Consider the following 21,455-nt stretch of genomic DNA (forward strand, 5'->3'; position numbering starts at 1 on the left):
TGTGTTAAAATACTCATTTTCAGGAGTTGCTGAGTACAGCATAGAAAACACAGTTTTTCAATGAGCATTACATTGTCAAAAAGTGAAACAGCTTAAAAATCAATAAGAACATTAACATCAGCGGCAAAAACATTAAATAAACAATAACATGATTAAAAATCTCCATCTCAGTCATACTCAGTAATTTTTTTTTTTTTTTTTTTTTTTTTTTATTTTTTTTTTTTTTTTTTTTTTTTTTTTTTTTTTTTTTTTTTTTTTTTTTTTTTTAAAGGATTTTTTTTTTGGCTCTAGTGGCCTTTATATGACAGTTGCTTGACAGGAAGGGGGTTAGAGAGAGCAGGGAATGACACGCAGGAAAGGGTCCCAGGCCGGGAATCGAACCTGGACCCGCTGCAGGTGAGGAGCTACAGCCTCCGTACATGGGGCGGGCGCTCAACCCACTGAGCTACACACCGCCCCCATACTCAGTAATTTTAACTTCGGATGCTGACTTCAGCTCTACTGCCAGTTTGTTTCACTTATTTGCAGCATAACAACTAAAAGCAGTGTCACCATGTTTGCTGTGAACTCTGGGCTTCACTATCTGACCTGTGTCCATAGATCTGAGAGACCTGCTGGGTTCAATCAGAACACCAATGTTTTTGACTTGGTCTTAAGCTTTTAAAGATCGAGACCCAAGATACTTGCTGACAGCAGTCCTCTTTTCCTTGTTACCAAAGACAATCACCTCCATCTTGTCATGATTTAGTTGAAGGAAGTTTTCACTCATCCAGCAGTTTACCTTTACCTAAGCAATCACACAACACCTCAATGGGACCATAGTCATCTGGGTTCAGTGATAGATATAGTTGTGTGTCATCTGCGTAGCTCTGATAATCAACCTTACAGTTCTGTAGAATTTGTCCTAAAGGAAGCATATAAAGGCTAAACAGAAGGGGACCAAGAACAGAGCCCTGAGGAACCCCACAGGACATTGGTATTCTGTCAGATTCAAAGTTTCCAATACTTACAAAATAACTTAACTCCCCCAAGTAGGACTTAAACCATTGCATTACTTTTCCCTTTAGTCCAACCCGTGTTTGCAATCTGTGCAACAAAATTGCATGGTCCACAGTGTCAAATGCAGCACTGAGATCCAATAGAATGCTAGAAGATACTTTTCCTGAAGCAGTGTTCAACCTCATGTCATTGATCACTTTGATAAGAGCAGTTTTTGTGCTGTGATGACAATGAAAACCTGACTGAAATGTATCAAATATTTTGAGCTAAAAGTAGAACATATTGTACAGCTGTTTGTTAATAAATTAATCTGTGTGGCATTTTGCATCAGAAAGTTTAACCATGAATTGTCTTCCTGGTAAGTCTTTATTGAGTTAAAAATATTGAGATTTATATTGTATATCGCCATGTTGAGAAAAGTATTGAGAAAGGAGTTTTGGTCCATATTACCCATCCCAGGTTTGTATATATGCAGGGGGACTAAGGAGCAGACGTCTCTTTGCACAATTGGATTTAAGAGGACAAAAGACACTTTTCCAAATCCAAGCCATCCTTCAACCGTCCTGGAGCTGCAAATGCCCTGCCCCCGTCACAAACACACACAATCCAGCAGCAGAGATAAAAGAATGTGGTTTGAAGACAGAACAAGACTAAGACCTCAGAAACTACTTCAACCAACATGAGGGTTGGAAACAAATAAAGAAATAAAACATTAAAACCAAACACCATCTGATGCCCCAAAGACAGAATTGTCATTCAAATTACTTCCACACATGGTGCTTCCTTTATGTGTCTTGTTTTTATGTTATAAATGTTTTAATTACTAACTTGAAACTTTATAAGGGAAATGTTCATACCTATTCATAATTTGTGATTATTGATCAAAGTGTCTCTTTTATGTCTTTTTTGGGTAGTGTGTGAAGTTTTCAATATGAATTCCAACAAATTAAGAGTGAACATTGGGAAAGTTATTTTCAAGAGTTAATTAGCACAATGTAATCAAAATAATGATGTTTTAATGTTTACTAAAGCTAAAACCTTAAGAACAGCTGACATCCAAATGGAAGCCATGTTCTTAGCACATGGTACATAGCGACGCCCACGATCCATCTTGTCTCCTCACAGTAGAGTTAAAACTCCCGCTTCCTGTGTTCAAACCAATCAGGTCTCACCCCACCTAGAATTCAGATCACATTTCGGCCTGACTATAAATTGCATTGGCTTCCTCCTCTTCTCTCTGTTGTTCCTGAACTCTCTGGTCCTCCTTGTTGCTTTGTCTTCAGTGAGAGCAGTCAGAAGTTTCCTAGTTTTGTAGAAAGTCAGAGAAATGATTTAACCTCTTTTTCCCGGTCAACAATAATAGCCCCTGTGAGGGTAATACAATTCTTTATAGGGTGATTAGGGGTCTTTCATTTCTCCCTGCTGTCTCTGGCCAGAAAACAGCACTTGCAACTTTCCCTGCTTTCGACCCGGTGGCAAGACTTACTGCTTTATGGCAGCCCAGTACAAATGAATGCTAGATTATAACCCGCCCCGTGGCTGCACACGGTTGTCTACAAATTCACTTTTCTCAAACTTAGATCATGGTGTAGCCAGCAGAAAAAGACAGAGAAGACCTTTGTCCGAGGAACGGTCCATGCAGTGACAGCTCAGCAGCAACACGCAGCAATCACACACACTGTCGTCACAACAACAGGCATGCACACACACTCGCAACCCAGTGCTCCATCAGGCAGCACACACACAAATATTTATCCATCCATTCTCAAAGCCGACAACAACACGTCACACACATTTCCACACTCCTTTCCTTATTACTCCCACGTCATTCATTTATTTTACTTGTCTCTCTGTTCACTACTGTTCACATGGTCACATGGCATATGTGTGATAGCACCCTTAGTGTGGGACGCAGCAAACAAGTTTGATGCCAATATATTTCGGGGCCTTGGTGGCCTTGTGGTTAAGGAAGCAAGCTTGTAATCGGAGGGTCACCGGCTCGAATCTCACCTGGGCTATCATTGTGGAATGTTGAAGTCCCTTAACCCTAACTGCTCCCCGGGGGCTACACTGTTGTTTCCCACTGCTCCTCAGTGATGGGTTAATTGTAGAGATTTCAAATGCCCACAGGGACAAAAAGAGTTTCTAAAAAAAATAAAAAATAATTTTCTTAGTCTCAGGTAGTATCCAAAGACTATCAGTCTTTCACTAGCACATTTTCTGCAGCAGGTATCTCACTTTTACATTTTTCTCCCCACAGCCTTCCCTTTTCCCCACTTAATTCACTCCCCCTCATTGCTTGATGGCGGATGAGCTGTGCTGATGTTGGTTTTGTTGTTTCCCAAGGGGAAACTCAGATTGCACTTCATGCAAACATACATCCTGCAATCATTAGCAACTTATTTCACACTCACTTTGGGTTTCGTTGTGGTTAATCGCTGCTGACTGTCGCTTCTTCTTCTTGCCCAGGCCTTTGGGGTTTTCTTTTTCTCTAATGCTGACAGTAAATGATTTAACCGTGCACGTCATTGTGAGTTAGTGCTGTGAAATTGTCAACATTTGGATCCACAGTTTACAGAGGATGATGTCGGATTTCAAATGAGACTGCTTTAAAATGACTCAGTATTTTTTTGTAGCACAGTAAAGTTGTGTAAAAAGTAATAGCTCCGATCCTTCTACTGGATCCATTCAACATCTATCTCCGACAAATGTGTTTACAGCTTAGGTACGACATTGGGCGTTTTGCTCAACTACTTTTCAACACAATGCATATGTGTTTGTTACTGAAGCGAGTCCAACCTTTTGAGTTATGAGGCAGTTTTCCTCATCCTTGAAGCCTCAAGCAGTCCCTCTTTCTGACTCTCTCTCTCTCTCTGTATCTTGCTTGTTATTTCTTCAACACTTTTACACCCTCTTATCTCACCTTCTCACTCACTTTCTCTCTCTCTCACTGGTTGCAAAAGTAAAAGTCCTGTTCACACAAGTTCAGTTTTGTCTTAAGCCTCAACCTTTCAACAAGGTTCATCCATTGTTTTTGGGTCCCAGACATGCTTACAGTCATCTGTATGAATTATCACAATTGTACGTTCGAAGGCTTAAAACGTATCTGGTTGTTTTTTTGATTGCAGGAAACACTGATGTTTATCCTGCTGTTACGCATCCAGTAGTTTTAACAAATAACTTGGTTCAATAAATGTCAAATCTGACATTTTTCCTTTTAGAGATTCTAAAAGTAACGTTATTGTTCTTTGTCTGAAAATCAGGTTTTAAAATATATGTTGGTTTTTTGCACGTCATTCACATGGCTTCTGACTGACATAGTTAATAAGCCACTTTATATATCAAGACCTGCTGTTTTGACACACTATAAAGTGTTCACACTGGGGAGTGTATTAATTAGGCATTCACCTATCAGGTTTTTCATCAGCTCACACTTGTTTCAGCTCATATGTGTTACTTCAGCAGGAAAAACAATAGACCTGAAACAACCTTCCAGTTATTATAGCGCTTCAGTAAAAGAGCAGAGCCTAATGTGTGTGTAAATAACTAACGTGGCTAGTGCATCACAAATGTTCTGATACAGTGGTGTAAAATATGCCCTAGAGCCACTGAGTAGCAGATCGTCTCTGTCTGACAAAATGATGGATGTGTCTGGTCCTGGATGATTGTATTGTGTGCAGCGTGAAGTTTGGAGGAGTTTTTCGGTCATTTTTCCTTTTCAAAAAAATAATGTATTGTTATTGCGAGCCCTGTATTGTATATTGTATAGTAAACCAATACATTTGAAGTTCATGCCTTATTTTGAAGAACAAAAAGTTTCCATATACTCTCTAATTAAAGAGTAACTAAACCTATGCTTTCTCCTGACCTGCCTGAGGGAAAGTAAAAAAAATGCCTTGATTATGGGCGGGGCTCCTGGAGCAGTTAAGACACGCCCAGTCTATACTATAAAATCTTCAATGATCAATCTATACTAGGGATGTAACGATTAATCGTAAGGCAGTTGAAAATCGATTCATAGGTATCAAGGTTCACATCGATGCTGTGAAAATTGAATCGCAGTACTTTTTTTAACCTATCCAGAAGTCATGGCGGCGGGTGAAATCTGCTAATACTTTCTTTCTGGCTGCCTTCTACTCTTAAACATATTCATAAATGATTCATTACCCCTTTAGCACCAAAAGAATATCTGTAATATTACGTGAATATCTGTAAAAGTCACGTTTTTCTATTAGCTCTGTCTGAGCTAATAGCATAGCATCTCTTCTTCACTGCACTTAGCTGCATCCCAACCGACCACTGGGTTACCATCGCCCTCTGCTGGTTCAAACAAATATCTGACGCAAATACAGTGCAGACTGTTTTTTTTTTTTTAAGGTCCAATTGTTAAGTCACAAAATATACATTTTCAGTTGCACTTTTAAAAAGAAAAATAACTATTATGCAGTTTTTTATTGTTTACTATGGAACCAGAATTTAAATGAATAGGCTTCTTCATTTGTATTATTCCTTTATTTATTTCATTCAAGATTTATTTTTAGTTAAATTGCATTGTTTGTATAGTTCATCAAGGGATTCTTTTGACAATGAAAAATAAAAGGAAAATAGTACAGTATTTTCGAGTTTTTTTTCCCCCAAATAAATAAAGGAATATTTTTCAGTCATTTAAGTACAGTCCCATTTTGTAAAATGAATCATGAGAGAATCGTATCGTGAACCCAGTATCGTGAATCGAATCGTATCGGGAGTTGAGTAAATCGTTACATCCCTAATCTATACTTTACTAACCCTGCTACTCATTTCTCAATACACCACCATCTATTCACTCTTCTCTCAATCCAACCTACTCACCACAGATTGTAGACACAGGTGCTGGTTTTTTTTTATAAAAGGGGTGGGGCTAACAGTGCTTGTTTGTGATGCAAGATGGTCCCAAAACCTCACATGATCTTGTTCACAGCCAATAGCAAAAATCAATTGTAATAGCTGGGTTTCGACCCATAGAGGGCAGTCACTGACATTTTACAGCTAAATATGTTGAATTGAAATACTTTGACTGAAATGTTCACAGTTGGACGAGGATCAATCAACAACACTACTTCATACCCAAATACATTTATTTTCAGCAGAAAACAGTGGTTTTGGGGTTTAGTTACTCTTTAACAGTTAGAGAAGTATTTCTACAAGAAATGTTCTAGTTGCTACAGGAGAGCCAACTACTTTATTATGATCAGGCTTACTTCTGTATGCTATTGGCCAAGTCGTCTACATGTTCTATATTGTCCTGTGTGTCATTCTAGGATGAAAAGTCCACATTCTTCCAGTTCGGCGCGGCCCTGCAACAGGAGGCTCTGCTGATGCTCGCTATCATGGAGGAATATGACTGGCATGTTTTTTCTATCGTTACTTCTAAATTCCCAGGGTACCAGGGCTTCATCAGCACGCTACGGGTGACTGTGGATCACAGGTTGGGAATGTCACATAAACACAGCCTTGCACGTTTTCAATTCTCTTTTATTTATGACTGCTGACAAAACTAAGCACTGCGTTTTATTTAATGGTGTATTGTCGCAGCTTTGTGCGGTGGGACCTGCAGAGTGTGGTGACTCTCGATGCTGTAGATGGTGATCCAAACTCTAAATCACACATTGCCCTCAAGAGGATCCAGAGCCCTGTTATACTTCTGTACTGCTCCAAAGATGAGGCTTTGTGAGTGTCTTTCATTTTCCTCTGCTCTGTGTGCGTGTGTGTGTGTGCGTGTGCGTTGTGCCTCTTCGACATTCTGCCAGACTTCAACAGCACTTTTATGTTCCAGGTATATACTGGAAGAAGCACGGTCCTTGGGTCTAGTTGGAGCTGGTTACATCTGGATTGTGTCCAGCCTTACCACTGGCAACCCAGACTTCACCCCTGAGGTATTGGGACCACATGCATGCAGACAGGTGGCCACTTTGGAGTGGTTTTGATGGGAGAAGCAGGGTTTCTAAAACAAATCTGTTGCTGGCCATTTGCCACCTGTTGTGTGATATTTCTCCTTTTTATTCCACACATAAAATATTTGAGTATTTCACTTTAAAGAATAAAAAATCATAAACTGCTGCAAGTACACAACAGGGGATTCATATTGAATGCTAAGAAAATTACTGTAATCATTTGGTCAGTATAATATACTGTATGTCCATAGTATATTGATGCACATTAGGACAAAATCTTATTATTAATACCCATACCAATGTTGGATTTATGATTTATAGATACGCATTAATCAGGTTTCATCTAAGAAGGACAAACATGTTCATCTGCACTACATACATACATTCATAGCTCTTACTGACACTCTAACTGGCAAATATTTTGGTTGAAGAATTAAAACTAGAGTTTGTATTCCCAAGCAGGGACAGCTGTCACTACTAACATAGTCTTACATCACTTGGCAGTTGTAAGTCTGAGCTTTTGTTAAAGAGAAGAAGAAAAAAAGAAAGAAAGAAAAAAAAGAGAAATAAATGAAAAACCTTCTATTTAGTTCTATTTAGTTCATGTGTGATTTCTGATGTAAAACGGATTTACTTGGAGATAAATTGAATGAAATCATCTGAAGTTCATCTTCAGAAATGAGAAGGATCTAAAAACACTGGTGTAATTAAGTTTTAAAAGGGTGTCATTTTGCTTATTTTCATATGAAAAGCAACTAAAGCTTTTCATATGAAAAGAATCATAATGAATGCGGCCTATTCCTTTTAATGTAATATAATGTGACTCTAAGGATTTGTTTTTGAATGTTTTGAGTCACAGCACTGTTTATGCATTTAAAGAATGCCTTAAGGCACAGCATCAACCGTATTTACACCTGTAACAATATTGTATAACTACTACTACCGACTCTCATGGAGCTATGTTTCATATTCTGCCAATCACTGTCGATACAGGTTAGACGATCATGTAATAAAGCAACTTGGATTAGATATCCTATGTTGTCATAAGTAACCAGTTTCTGAATAAGTACCAAAAGTACCAACAGTTGTGTTTTTAGGATGTGTCTGACTTTATGTTAACCTCCAAATGACAGCAAGGCTCTCACTGCTTCCAGCCAAGAAGCAATCTGCCATCTGAGCCCTTCTAACTCTGCAATCTGGTGTTTCTACCTGCTCGGTTTTTAATGCAAATTAAACAAACAAGACATAAAATGATTAGCATCACATTTGTGCACTTTTATGAAGAGCCATGATGTGTTCCTGAGCTGAGTTTGCCTGTAAATCAAGCAATCTAGTCTCATAATATTGTAATATTAGAAGTTTTGACATTCATCTGTTTGTCAGACATCAAGAGAAGATAATATTTTTCTAAGGTGTCAAGTTTCTCAAAGCACTGGCGACAAATCACTGGCAAAGACATACAGTATTTTATGTTAGCTCCTATTTTTAGTTTGGCAAATGCAACAGCAATTCAGTGTTTGCGCTGCTTTGTTTATATTCTTCCTCCCAGTGCCAAATAATATTTGCAGAGCCCAGAAGTAGAATGATTACAGCATTACTACGTACACATCCACTGGCAAAAAGTAGAACACTAAGGTACCCATTATCTGGATTTTGCATAAAGACATTAATAAATAATTAGGAAAACAATAAGCTGTGAGTTTTACCCTCTCATTTTTACAAAGGTTTTATTATTCTTTTATCCACTATTTTTTTGCATTTTAAAGCGTGTATCATGCTGCATTAAATATTTCTCCTTGAGAATCAACATCAGCTTCTTCAAAGCGTGCAAAGGGAAATTTAATGTTGTTACATTAGCATAAAAGGATAGTTTGTCATAGCGAGCTATTTTAAATATATGTCGACTTTGGTTTTTAAAGACAGACTGTTTGGTTTGCAGATTTCTCTAGTTGAGCAGATATCAACACCCAAATTAGTTGTTTCATACACGGATATATAGTCCCACTGGTGTTCCCCCAACATACAGTACAGTGCATGATTCTATCAGCACTGGGATAGACGAGGGTCTAGCAGTCCTGTGGAGCAGTGGTCACTAACGATTGGGAAAAGAACCAAATGTATTTGAATTTCATGAGTGTTAATGCTGTTTTATTTTGAAAATTTGCCACTTCTTCTTGCCCGCATGTCACTCCCATATCTGACTTACATCTATTTACTAGGTTAACTTTCTGTGCAATGCATGGTCAGGCCACTAACAACAAATCAGAGCCGGTCCTTGGGTGGGGGAAATGACCTGGCCCTTTAAACCCAAATAATAAAGCTCACGATAACATCATTTTACAAATGGACATGAAGTATAACAAAACAAAAGAACAACAAAAACATTAAGCTCCATGGTCACTAATATTGAAACAACACAAATTCAAAGCAGTTCAGCACCACGGATAGCAACCACATCATTTTGACACCCACTTTAACATTTTCAACTCAGAGCCTGTATCAGTAGCTATAAAGTTTAGTAAAACTGGCACAGCGGCCCACATGTTCACAAACACTAACTCAATATGAGGTACTAAAGGCCTACTCACCACTATTTGAAGGGAATACGACGAGCTTTGCGCTCCGATGAACCGTGGTAGAGGCCCAGCTCCCTTCAGTCCTACCTTCTATCCGGGCCCTGGCCGGGGGCATGGCGCCCTCCCAGCCCCCCTGAAGCTCTGCCCCTGGGTCAGACCCCTCACTACATCACTGACTTGTTCTGCCCCTAAACTTCAGGACGCACCCTTCGTTCCTTAGGCCAGGGTCTCCTTATGATCCCAAAGACTCATTTTAAAACCCGGGGTGACCTTGCGTTCCAGGCGGTAGCACCAAGACTCTGGAATAGCCTACACCAGTCCCTCCATGAGCTTGTCTGTTTAAAAAGCATCTGAAGACCGCGCTATTCAGAAAGGCTTTTGGTTAAATTGTTTTTAACTTTTATTAACTTTTTTATGATGTTCCTCCTGTTGTTTGAAATTCTCTTGTGTTTTATTATCCTTTTGTGATGTTCCTGCTGTTGTTTTAGTTTCACCTTTGTTTGTATAGTACATAGCGATTTTATCTGTGAAAAGTGCTATATTAATAAAATGTACTTACTTACTTAAACTTATGAAATAACTTTGATAAAGATCACAAACTATGTAAATGTATTCAGCATCTATTTTTTAGTGCCAACCGAGTAATTGTGCAGCTGAATAATTGGGCTGATGTTAGCTATCACTGATTGCTAATAGCCTGGCTAATTAATCAGTCGGGTTTTATTATGAAATTGATGTATTAACTTTTTTTTGCTGCGTGGAAATGATGTCCCTTTGTGCTATGCTTTCAGCATTATAACCTGATTGGAAGTAGTAATGAATACAAAATGACACACTGGGAGAAGAGCACCAGTTCATTGTTTACAGTCACATATTGACCTTTTTTTTTAAATTCATGATTGCTGTTTGCGGTTTGAGCAACACATATTTGTTAACGTTGTAATCTGGAAATCGGCACACGTTTTCTTATTCATCAGTGAGTTTAGAGCAGATGTGGGAACAAGTCACTGCTTCTCAGATCTCAAGTAAGTCTCAAGTCATGTCACTAAAGACCCGAGTCAAGTTCCAAGTCAAGTCAAAAGTTCTCAACTTTAATTTACAATTCTAAACAAGTCATGAGTACATAATGTACCACAGCTCGTGCCATTTTACTGAGCAAGTTTATTCAACTGATATAAATATAATTTCCAGAGTTCCTCTGTTATTCAAACAAACAATAACATTACGCGGTATACATTTTCCAAATCATTAATTAATGACGATATAATCTTTAAATTCAAAGGATATCACTCTTAGAATAATTTTCTCTGCTAGTATGAGCACGTCTTAGCCCAGCATGAAGTATTTAGCTGCTTCCTGATTGGCTGTCAGTTTATTTAAAGAGTAATAAAATAAAACATGTACAGTAGGTGGCGATATGCACCTATTCAAGTCGGTTGCAGCCAATAACCAAGAAAAAAGAAGAAGAAAGTGTCTTCCAGCAGCGGTTTGAGCAGACTCATTGATCATCAATAATTGTGTTTTATAAAATATTTTGTCACGTAAGGGTAGGAAGTGAACAGAGGTTGCAAAAGTACTTGTCTTCAGCACTAAATTAAAAGTATAGATACTTGAATAAAACATGATGTAAAAGTATTGAAGTTGCTCTTTTACTTGAGTAATAAACTGAAATAAACTGAATAAATAAAATAAATAAAATAAATAAAATAAATAAAATAAATAAAATAAATAAAATAAATAAAATAAATAAAATAAAATAAAAAGTAAAAAAGTACATGCTAATGTACTTGAGTAAAAAAGTGAAAATTAAAACAAATGTCCCTTCAATGATAAGACAATAAAGCAAATTCCATATATTTATTTTTTTGAAGAACTTGTAGAAAACTGGTACATGGAAATAAATTAAATATGGTACCTTTTTATGAACACCTGGATAATTTAGCACTCCTTATAGATGAAATGTGTAAATGAAATGTTTCAAGTCAAAAAAAAAATATGCTCAATTAAACCCAGAGCAGCTTTGAGTTTAACATTTTTGTTGTTTTGCGTCTTTTTACGTTGTGACGTCGTCTTCGAAGATCTTAAAAGTAACGAGCTCATTTTTAAAATGTAGGGAGTAGAAAGTAGATATATGTTTAAAGAAAGTAAGGAGTAAAAGTAAAAAGTCACCAAAAAATAAATACTCAAAGTATAGATACAGATAAAAAATACTTAAGTACAGTAATTAGTATTTGTACTTAGTTACTTCTACTACCTCTGGAAGTCAAGTCTACCTGAGTCAACAGACTCAAGCCGGAGTAAAGTCACGAGTCATTTGTTATCAAGTCTTTGTCGAGTCTCAAGTGATTCGTGATTTTGTCAAGTCGAGTGTAAAGTCATCAAATTTGTGACTCGAGTCCAAGTCATATAACTGAGTCCACACCTCCGATTTAGATTTATTGATGGTCAACGTTCAGGCTCTACTAATTTTTATTGATAAAGGGATAAAAAAGGGGAAGAATTTAGTCTAAAGTTGTAATGCTCCTGTCAATATTGTTCATTCCACTTCATCACTTGAATCACAAATGAATTTGTGCCACTAATCCTATCAACAGTCACATCTCCAAGAACAAGGTGGACATACAGTAGCTCTATAAAAAAAAGGTGTTGATGCAGCATTAGTGTCATTTTTAGGCCTTTTCTTCACTTTTTCGTCTTAGGTGTTTCCTCTGGGCATGATATCTGTGTCCTATGATGACTGGGAGTACCCGCTGGAGGCACGGGTGCGAGACGGAGTGGGCATTATTTCTTCTGCTGCCACTGCCATGCTGCGAGAGAAGGGAGAGCTGCCCGAGGCCCAGAGCAGCTGCTACAGCACAGCGTCAGACAGGAGCCCCGGGAAGCTCCCACCAAGTGCCCTGCGCAGGTTTGTGTGAGTGAGTGAGTGAGTGAGTGAGTGAGTGAGTGAGTGAGTGAGTGAGTGAGTGAGTGAGTGAGTGAGTGAGTGAGTGAGTGAGTGAGTGAGTGAATCTGGAGACTTGCTTAACTGTCTTTATAGGTGAGTGTTGAGCAGGCTTACATAACACTTGTACTAATGAAAGATATGGAAAGAGCAGAGAACAGTGAGATGACAACACAGATAAACACTTTAGGGCAGATTCACACGGTTTATTGGTATTAAAACGAGTACAAACGTCCAGGGAATCAGGACTGTACATTTTCAGCGTGTCAGAATGCGCCCTCATTTCATTTAGCGTGTTTCCCTGTGATGAATATGCATAGTAGGAGGATCTCCCAGGAGGAGCAAAAATATGGGAGGAGGAAATGTAAATAAATGAATGCAGGGTAAGCAATGCGATTCATGAAATCTGGAACTGTTTGCGGTGATTGTTTTAGCACAGGAAAAATAGTACAACTGAGAAGCAGGTGCAGACACACACAACAGATAACACAGCGGAGATGGAAAAAAATGCTGCAGTTCTGTGTGTGTGTGTGTGTGTGAGAGAGAGAGAGAAAAAGAGGGTCGCTGCCGCGATGGATCTATGGATATGACCATGGATCGATATCACTGCTCCAGTCTGTGTTGTTCTCTCTATGTTTTGACCGTCATAGTCTCGTAATTGATGTAATTTACGTATGATCACTGATGGCACAATGGTGACATATGAGAGTGCGTGACACAGCACTGCTCAGACCTGTGCTGGATGGTGGTCAGTAGTTCATCTTCAAATTATGCAGACTGATTGACAGACTGTGTAGCTGTATTAACTCAGATCAATGGTAGATCAATAGGACGGTTTTTCTGTTTATATTGTATGCACTGATCAGAGCAAAGTTACAGGACTGAATGGAGCACCCACTTTAAATGAGGGGAAAAAAGATCATGAGGTTTTAAAGTTTAAATGATTTTTATTTGTTTAGTTTTCTACATTATATAATGTTTGTGCAGCAGACAGAGAAGTCCATCAGCCTCAAATTTAACTTCCTCAAATGTCTGTGCTTGTGCGCACTGACGTCTCCACATTAAAAGAGCAAAACGCTCATTTAAATAAGGGTGGTCTACACCAGTTCTGCTCGTGCACTATTCATTGCTGCAATCTTAGTGAATTCCATGCAGCAGGTGAGGAAACTCCATCACTAAGGGATTTAGTGAAGCAACTGGATTACCACCTTTTATTTCAAATCTTTGTAAATCCGCCCCTTTGAGTTTTAAGGACATTGAATTCTCTGTTGGGCTGCTTTTGTAGGAGCTCCTTACTCTAGACTTTAAAGTGAACTTTACTCACATCTCCAGGTTGCTGCATTTCTCTATCAAAATCAGAACATTTTATTATTGCCACAAACAGAGATTTTGCTTTGGTGTGTTAGTGGTATCTGTGTGTGTGGGTGTACACACGGGCATGCGTGTGTGCCCCTACACCTCGCTTTACATTGCGACCGGACTTACTGGCATTAAGTCGGGATTAAAGCAGAATTTACATGCTTTGTTTTCTCATGCGTGCTCTCTCTTGTTACATGTCTCTGTGGGTGGCACACAAACGCTAGTAGGTGTGTGTGTGTGTGTGTGTGTGTGTGTGTGTGTGTGTGTGTGTGTGTGTGTGTGTGTGTGTGTGTGTGTGTGTGTGTGTGTGTGTGTGTGTGTGTGTGTGTGTGAGTGAAATTAAAAGTCCTTGTGATGGAGATACAGTCACTCATTTTAAACAAGTGGGGAAGACAAAGGAGTGCTTGAATGAAAACAAGCTGAACTTTGACAAACATAAATGCACAGCATTAAGCTTTTGGCTTCTGCATCCCAGCATTACTGTGGCTGTCTTTGGAAAATCAGATACAGAGTGACTAAAATATGCATATAAATTCAGAAGTCTAAATAAATCTAAGAAGAAACATGAAGGTCATGTTGCTAGGCTTTTATTACTCATGAGTTGCCACATTAGAATAAAAACGAAAGCACGAGTCTGTCTTGTACAGCTTTAATATGTCATTTTCTTGCATCCGTTCCCATTTAAATATAAAACAGAGCATATCAATACTTATCAAACACTGCTGTTGTTGACAGCTTGTTTTTAACTCACGCCTAAATTGGGACTCAAACCTTTACCCGGAGCAGGATTTATTTTCTCTATCAGTGATGCCTCATTTGTCTTACTAACATATTACATAGAATTTGCATACTTGTCAAAACAACTGCAGCCAATTTTGTGTGATAATAAACCGACAGGTTGGATTTCCCTACCCCTGATTTTGAAGTGGTGAGGCTGTGATCTTAATTTTGCATACATTAGTCTAGATACAATCTTGCCGCAGTGTGACTATAAACAACGTGAGGTGGCGAGGAACAGAATAACATAATCTAGCAGTTAAAAGACACCATCAACTCTGTCAGATTCCCCGTTGCTCTCGTCTGACAGGAATTAAAATCCCAGGCTCTTGCTCTGCAAATTCTGTCCCCGCAATAGTACAGTTTTTTATCCTTGTGGTTTGTCCTTATAGTAAAATTCAAAAGCTTATTCTTTTTGATGGAACCAGTGTACCATGCAAACCCCCCAAGCTGTCACTTTCTTCTAAAAAGATGCTCCCCGCAATCATACCGAATTTGGAAAGCGCTTTCCTTTCTTCTGTATTCATACTCTTAGAAAAGTACCCACTCAAAGCCCGCCCAAGTATTGTGGGTAACAGTGAGCAGATGCAATTGTTGCAGGATGTAAAAATCACTCAAAAGATCACGCCCAAATGTCAAGTAAATGTCTTTCTGCATACAGATGAAAACCTCTCCGTAGGAAGGATTACAAAATAAAATGAAAACATACATATTTATACCATAGAACACACATGAATAAATGTAAAAGAGGTGATTGCATGTACAGTACATGCCAGTCTCACTTGCATAGATCAAAAAGTTCCTTTAAAAATGGCAACAAAGCCCAAAGAGGAGGAGACTGCAGTTTCCCAGAATAGACAGCAATAGTGTTTCCTCTGTAAGTATTCAGCCGTGTCAATGCACTGTGACAAGGGCATCACCTTCTGCACCAGGAACATTATTCAAACTCAAAAATACATGTTTTCCCTGACGTGCTAGTAATACACAAATCCCCTGTGATCAATGATAGAGACGGGTTGGATTACAGCACAAAGGTCTCCCCTAGCTGTATAGGTTTATATTTCATTATATGTGTTTGCTCAGAGAGGTGCTATACCCAAAGCTGAGCTCTTTGGTGATTCTGCAACGCCTGCATGTTAGGGAGACTGGGACCTTTTATTTACTCTTTCCCCAGTGAGGGGAGAGCAGGCTTTGAAAGAACACAGGCCTGTTTCCCTATTATTAGAGGAACAGATGATAGAGACACACTCTCTAATCTCATGTCCAACAACAATTTTTATATGCCTCTATTCTAATATCTTTCTTTCAGATGAAATAAAGTAAATCCCACCTGTTTGCACTGGAGCAATTTACATAGTTTGCACCTGCAGGGTATGATCTCAAGAGCAATGCAAGGATTCTTCTTATAAGCTGGTATTTCCTCTGATATCTGCATACAAGAAGCTTTTGTAACCTCTTAGCTTCTGATACAAGAAGGCACTTAGTCGCATATATTTCATTTCTTTCTTTAAACAGGTTATCAACAGCTTTTATTTCAAAGAGGCCAAACTTTTTAGAAAGAATCAGCTCGGTCTCACTTCATATAGCATAACCACACTGCTTAACCACATAAACTACATTTCTTGAAACTGTACTTTGATTTCATCCAAAAGTTGTTCTCATTCACTACTGATGCCAGTGTGAAACCAAAAATACTGCCAAAGTGACGTTTCTGGTTTTAATTGATTGAAAGTTGTTGACAAAACAATAGTGGATTTTGATATTTTGGCTTTGCATGAACTCACCTGAATATGGCTGAAATCAGAGTGAGAGATTAACAGGGAACATGTTAATCAAAGCGGGACAAAAATGACATCAATTTACAATTAGTCTTGTCTGGCAAACAAACAGAAGAAGTTACGGTAAGAATGAAGAAAAAACACTTTGCATTTTTCTACAGGACTCCAAATCCAACGATGCAATGTGCAAAACTTTTCCAAAATGTAGGTGAATTGGCCATTTTTCAAAAAACCCATTGCTTATGATGGATTCTTTCAAGTGGGGGTCACTCTGGTGAGCATTGCTGCATCAGTGCAGGGATTCAGTTTAGGTCCCGCTGGTGGCCCCCAACTTGTCTCTGTCAAGCCCTGCAATAGACTGGCATCTTATCCAGGGGGTTTACACTGCCTTATGCCCTTTGTCTGCTGAGAAAGGCTCCAGCATCCCCTGCAAAACTGTACAGGATAAGCAAGATGACCAGACAAGACTTTCCAGTGGCAATTTCAAACTTTGACAGGATTGATGAGAACAACTTTTGGATGACATACAATTTCATTTTTAAGATTTTACGTATCAATAAATTAATCATTTTTCCCACAGAAAATGTTGATGGTGCTTGAGTCTGTCTACCACATGTCTTTTGTAAGGATTAAACCTGTTGTGTGGCAATGTGGTAATTCATCCTTGGCATTAATGATTGGACTAAGAACCATGACATGAGTTTGACTGGTGCTGTATACCTTTCAAATGGGTACACTGGTGTTTCACAGTAACTTTAGATTCTTCCCATGTAGCACGAGGACAAAATCTTGATCTTGATTGTTTTCAGGATGCTTTTCAATGAAAGCAAGGTCTCACATTTATTCAGACTTCTTTGGGTTTTAAGCAGCAGCTGTAAGAGAGGTAACCACAGGAAATAGGGCTTCTCATGGTCAAGCGTTCATGGTCAATATCTAATGCTTCTCTGTCAACGTTTCCTATTATTGTGAAACGGCTCTAATATGCTGCTGTGTAATAAAGAACAGGGACTGGGTTTGGACTGATGATGGACAGGTGCAGATTATCCTACTAATGAAGAGTTGTAGCACCGGGAATCTGCTATTATCCTCGGCCTAACGCGCTGAGCCTCCTCGCTCTTGGAAAACAGAAGTGTATTTCTAATCCTATATCACTTCATGAGATTCTGGTGCATTTCCTCCTCTTCGTTGCTTCACTTCAGTGACTGTGTAAATGTTTCAGGAAAAGCTTTATTTGCATATGCAGGCTAGCTACAGTGAGAGTGAGGGCAGCCTTATTGCACCACTGACTTGTCTTTCGGTCGTATATCTTTGCAGAAATCGATGCGGAATGTTGATGAGAGAGATGTGTGGCCTCTGACTTCCCACTCCCACACCAAATGCTTGCCAAAACACACACACACACACACACAGGCGTGCAAATACACAGTGGGTAAAGTCAGCTTTGATTTAAAGTGGATACTCTTGCAGTGATTACAGGGTGATTAACTTGGTATAGGGAATGTGTCTGCACTTGTGCACACATGCAATCTCTAACAGATGCAAAATAACAGTTCTCTGCTCACTCTCTGTATTCCTTTTGTGGTTCAGGCATATGATGCACACGTGGAATGATGGGCGAGATCTATCTTTCACCCCAGATGGTTATCAAGCCAATCCCAAATTGGTTGTCATCGTCCTGAACAGCGAGAGAAAGTGGGAGAAGGTAACAGATTGAAAATCAGTAGGGATACATTATTGAAAAAAAAAACAAAAAGCGAATAGTTCAAATGAATTGGTCTGAGTGTGTGTTTATGTGTTTGTGTTTTCACAGATGGGCCGTTGGGAAAATGGGACTTTGTCGCTGATGTTCCCAGTGTGGCCTCGGTATAATTCCTATGGGGACGAAGACGCAGATGAAAACCACCTCTCTATTGTCACGCTGGAAGAGAAGCCTTTTGTGATTGTTGACAATGTGGACATCCTTACAGGCACCTGCATGAGAAATTCAGTGCCCTGTCGTAAACATGTCAAAGAGTGAGTACTCGAACACACAATTAGCTATGTGTTTGGATTTTAATGAACTGATGCAGCCATGTTTGCTTTGAGTTTTTGTTGCATCTGTCAGTGCCCAATCCTCTGGCGGGCCTGATCATTTCGGATCCCTTTCCTATTTTACGGCAGTTTGTGTACTATTTAAAAGGTTGAAACCCTGCTATTTAAAAAGAATTAGAAATGTATGTTTTGAGTGGAAGACAAGAATACATGCCTTTGTTTTGAAAAGGGGATGTTTGACTTTTAGCATGAAGGCTGTCCCAGAACTATTTTACCTTCCACTTGCAATGCATCATGGGGCGATTGAGTATGACTAGTGTGCCCACCGTACATACTTCGGAAATGTCCCGATATAGTATACGTCCAGGTATTTCTCGCACACTCAATCTTTGCATAGTATTTAATTTGAATGCACTACTTTTGACATCAGACTGAGTACGACTAGTACGTTAGTATGTGATTTCAAACACAGCCAGAAATACACAATCATGAAAAGACTTTCAGGGCTCATGAACATTTATAAGGTCCTCCTAAAGAATTGACAGTGGTGGCCTAAAGATTAGAGAAACTGACTTCTGATCTGACCCAATGGGCCAATGAGCAAAGCCCTTTACCCCCAAATAATTCCTGGGTGCTGCCCACTGGGAGGGGTTAAATGTAGTGTAGATATTTTAGGTAAATGTGTAAATTGTTTGTTGAACTAATAAAGAAAGAAAGTTTTACACAGGCAAAAAGAAAAGCATGTATGGTTAGTTTTCAAACAGGAATGGTCCTCAGTGAGGTATTTTCTGTGCCAGACTGACAAGCACACACAAAACTTTTGCACTTAAAGAACAAGCATGGCGGGGACACCCAGGACAGGTCAACAGTCTTTTAAAGACAATTGCCAAAGGACTCTCAAAATGGTTCTCAAATTAGTGGTGCACTGAACACTGAAAGGCATCTCGTGATGCCCTGCCCCCCCATTGACAACCCTTTAATCTTCTTTTCTCTACAGTGACACAAAGCTGGATATAGAACCTACATGTCTTTGTTACGTAGCTGAAACAAATCCAGACATCCACAGGCTTGATAAGTAGTACCACAAGGAAGGTTTTCAACTCAGAAATTCATTCCTGGGTTTCCTCTCAGATCGGCAACTACTTAGAAAAACAGTGGAAAATTCAGTAGAAGGCCAATTACCGGTACAGACGTTTAACGTGGCAGTGTTCCTATCACAGCAACATGTTTTTCTGATTCCATTTATTTTTAAGCCTGTACTACATCCAAAATTTCTCGTCCACTGCTGATGCCAGCATGCCCCCAAAACCACTGGCGAAGTCACATTTGTCATGTTTTTACGAATTGAAATTTGTTGACAAAATATGGAGGATGTTGATACTGGCTTCCATGAAAGCAACCGAATACGGACAAAATTTTATTTCTCACAGAGAGATGTCATATCACAGGAAACACTGTAAACTAACTAGAACAAAAATTACGTCAAGCGAATCACTGCCTTTCCCGTTTGGCAAAGAGACTCTGTGTTGCACTGAGTACAATACGATCTGTACTGTTTAATCTAACATGACTCAGCTGTTCAAAAGTGCAATTGTACACATGAACATACATTTGACGATATGATGATGAATATAATAATTGCCATAACACTAACTAGAACAAAAATTCCGTCAAGCGAATCACTGCCTTTCCCGTTTGGCAAAGAAACCTAATAATTCCTAGTAAGAATAGAGTGAAGAAAACTTCTTAAACATCAGAAATTTAACTTGGAACATTCTACAAGATTCCCAGTCCCACAATGCAATGTGCGAAACTTTTCTGAAGTTCAAGTCACGTGACCATTTGTTAACAAACCTAATGTTTGTAATGGAGTCAAAAACAAATTTGGGAGTGGCAATTTCAACTTTCCATATTAGTTTGTGAGTTAAATTCTCTCTGTTTTTGGAAGAAGTGCCTTTGTTATATTGATCTATGAGGCCTACTCTATGTCTTTATCTGTGTTGTAAAAATAGTTATTGTCCCCAGCAGCTTTATTTAAGACTTTGTGTTTCTTACCAAGTTGGTATTTACTCATTGGCTTCATGGAGTTGGGGGTTCGAATCCCACTCTATCCAAGTCATTGTTATTTGGGCAAGGGACTTTACCCACATTGCCTTGTATAAATGTGCACAGGGCAGCTGTGGCTACAATAGTGAAATAATAATGCACATCGATGTAAAGCGCTTTTAGTGTCTGTGAAAAAGCGCTATATAAAATCCAACATATTATTATTATTATTAGGTCGCACTTTAAGATCTTACTGTTTCTAAAAGCTTTTTCTGTTAAACTCTCCCAGTCTATGGCCCTCTGAATGCATCAGCTTTAAAAGTGGATGTGTTATTATCCAAAGAAACTCATTGTTCAGTAGGCAGCATGTGTGAGTTGTAAGCGCCAACATATCTTGTTCCAGAAGTTACCAGGCAAAGTACTGCCATCTTCGAGAGACTGAAAACCCTGTAAAAAAAAAAAAAAAAATCCTTAATGATCTGAAGGAATTGGTTAAATCATAACCACTGTGTAATGTCATCCTCGATACTCAGAGGAGACCCACAAACATGCACACAGACCCACAGCTAAGTGCCTATCTGTCCTTCACACTGCACTTTGGCAAAAGTTATTAGGCCTCAAACACCCACCCATTATTATCTTTAACATAATACTGACTCTGCTTTTGTTTGCTAATGACACCTTAAATCTAATATACACGCGCTCCTCAGCCACAGAAACAGCTTTTCTCTGACATCACTGGTGTTCTTTGTCATTGTTGTACATGAGTTAAACTCTTCTGTCAGCTATTCTTACAGGCAGAGTAGCTCTCATTTGGTTTGTGGATAATTACTTCTGTCACCATTAATAATTAATTGCTCTCTGTTGCTGTCAGCTCGCTAATGCAAATCCGTCGTTGCACTTGATTGTTGTTCCTGCTGCTGCTGTAATTGCCAGCGAGGGCCTGAAATGGCTTTATTGTCCTGTTCTACTCCGTTACACCTATTTATTCATACTATATTTTTTTTTTTAATGA

At 38.9% G+C, this 21,455-nt stretch overlaps 1 protein-coding gene across 2 annotated transcripts in view; it reads left to right on the plus strand.

The window, feature by feature from the left end:
- The window catches only part of grin2ab (glutamate receptor, ionotropic, N-methyl D-aspartate 2A, b), a 177,816-nt gene that overhangs the window by 121,353 nt on the left and 35,008 nt on the right, over positions 1-21,455 (plus strand). For both annotated transcript variants that reach the window (XM_028444168.1, XM_028444159.1), the window contains 6 exons: positions 6,300-6,466; positions 6,574-6,708; positions 6,815-6,914; positions 12,208-12,413; positions 17,951-18,065; positions 18,174-18,376. In XM_028444168.1, the coding sequence (XP_028299969.1) occupies positions 6,300-6,466; positions 6,574-6,708; positions 6,815-6,914; positions 12,208-12,413; positions 17,951-18,065; positions 18,174-18,376 (926 nt within the window). The remainder of the gene's footprint in view (positions 1-6,299; positions 6,467-6,573; positions 6,709-6,814; positions 6,915-12,207; positions 12,414-17,950; positions 18,066-18,173; positions 18,377-21,455) is intronic.

Source organism: Gouania willdenowi, chromosome 1 (assembly GCF_900634775.1).
Source record: "Gouania willdenowi chromosome 1, fGouWil2.1, whole genome shotgun sequence".
NCBI classification, from domain to species: Eukaryota; Metazoa; Chordata; class Actinopteri; order Blenniiformes; family Gobiesocidae; genus Gouania; species Gouania willdenowi.